This window comes from Mycena indigotica (assembly GCF_014461135.1).
Source record: "Mycena indigotica strain 171206Taipei chromosome Unknown Mind.scaff0011, whole genome shotgun sequence".
Taxonomy (NCBI): Eukaryota; Fungi; Basidiomycota; class Agaricomycetes; order Agaricales; family Mycenaceae; genus Mycena; species Mycena indigotica.
The window spans coordinates 238,916-240,335 of NW_023503010.1; the positions used below are offsets into that span (position 1 = coordinate 238,916).

Here is a 1,420-nt window from a genome sequence, read left to right on the forward strand (position 1 = left end):
TAAAAGTGCGGACGATGACACGCTTATATACGAGAAGTCGAGATGCAATGACATCACTAGGGAATTCCCCAGCAACTGATGATGGTGACGGCAGCGGCAGCGGCAGCGGCAGCGGCGATGGTCACATGGGTGAATAATCAAAAGAGAAAAACATATATTTTGTCCTCCAAAGACAAGAAAAAAAAAAAATAATAACAAGGCATGCGACTGAAAGTTCAAAAATGCGCGTCAAGCTCACTAAACACAGATGCATGTCAGAAAGGGATAAAATACTAAAGAAGAGACACTGACAACTTTGCCTTAGTAACAGGAACACTGGACGAAGTGCGCGCCGCATTGGAATAGTCAGACACGCGTCGCTCGAAAAAATTCGTTTTGCCTTCCATAGAAATCATATCCATAAAGTCAAAGGGGTTGGGGACGCAGTAGACCCTTTTCGTTGCCGAGGGCGACAAGGAGGCGGTCAGCGACAAATTCGACGTAGCGGCTCATCAACTTTTCGTTCATTCCCAAGAGTCGGTTGGCTAAGGCGTCGGCAAGAAAAGCTTTTTCGACATCTACAGCATCTGTGATGATAGTCTGGATGACGGAAGGAGGAGGCCGAGACTGCAAGTGCCCAAAAAGCAGACAAGCAAAGTCGGTGTGAAGGCCTTCATCTCGACTGATGAATTCATTGGAGGTGGCCAAACCCGGCATAAGACCACGTTTCTTGAGCCAGAAAATGGCAGCAAACGAGCTCGAAAAGAAAATGCCCTCGACGGCGGCAAAAGCGACAAGGCGCACGGCAAACGAAGAATGGGGGTCTTGGATCCAACGGAGGGCCCATTCAGCCTTACGCTGCACGCAGGGAATAGTTTCGATGGCACGGAAGAGGCGTACACGTTCCTGAGCATCTTGGATGTAGGTGTCGATAAGCAGCGCGTAAACTTCAGAATGTACATTTTCCATCATGGCCTGGAAAGCGTAAAAGCAACGGGCTTCTGGCAGCTGCACCTCGAGAAAACCGCTCGAGTAAGTTGTCGTTGACGATGGTGTCGGAAGCCGCCGAAGAAGGCCAAAATGTGGGAGATGAAGTCGCTCGTCGCCAGTAAGTTTGTAGCGCCAATGCTCTAAGTCCCTGGAAAAGTCGAGCTCCTCGGCAATCCAGAAGGAACTCTGTGCTTTCTTGTAGAACGCCCATATCTGTGGGGTGTGATGAACAGCGGACATCGAGAAGGGCCACGACGCACATCAGGATACTTGATAGGGAAGAAAAAAAGGCGGTCGGAGGACCGCTCAACACGGGATCCAGCACAGGTGAACTGAAGCTCGACGGTGGAGCGGCAGCGGCCATGGAGGAAGCGGGCACAGATTGGCAGACGGCAAGCTAAGAGAGGGAATGTATGTAAGCAAGTATATATAATGTATATGGTCACACGAA

General features: G+C 50.1%; 1 protein-coding gene across 1 annotated transcript; it reads right to left on the reverse strand.

The window, feature by feature from the left end:
• Positions 1-405: 405 nt before the first annotated feature.
• Positions 406-1,209, reverse strand: MIND_01153000 (Ribonucleoside-diphosphate reductase small chain; the record flags this gene model as incomplete). Its single annotated transcript, XM_037368059.1, has 1 exon — positions 406-1,209. The coding sequence occupies one exon, from the start codon at positions 1,207-1,209 to the stop codon at positions 406-408; it is 804 nt and encodes a 267-aa protein (XP_037214985.1).
• Positions 1,210-1,420: the final 211 nt, after the last annotated feature.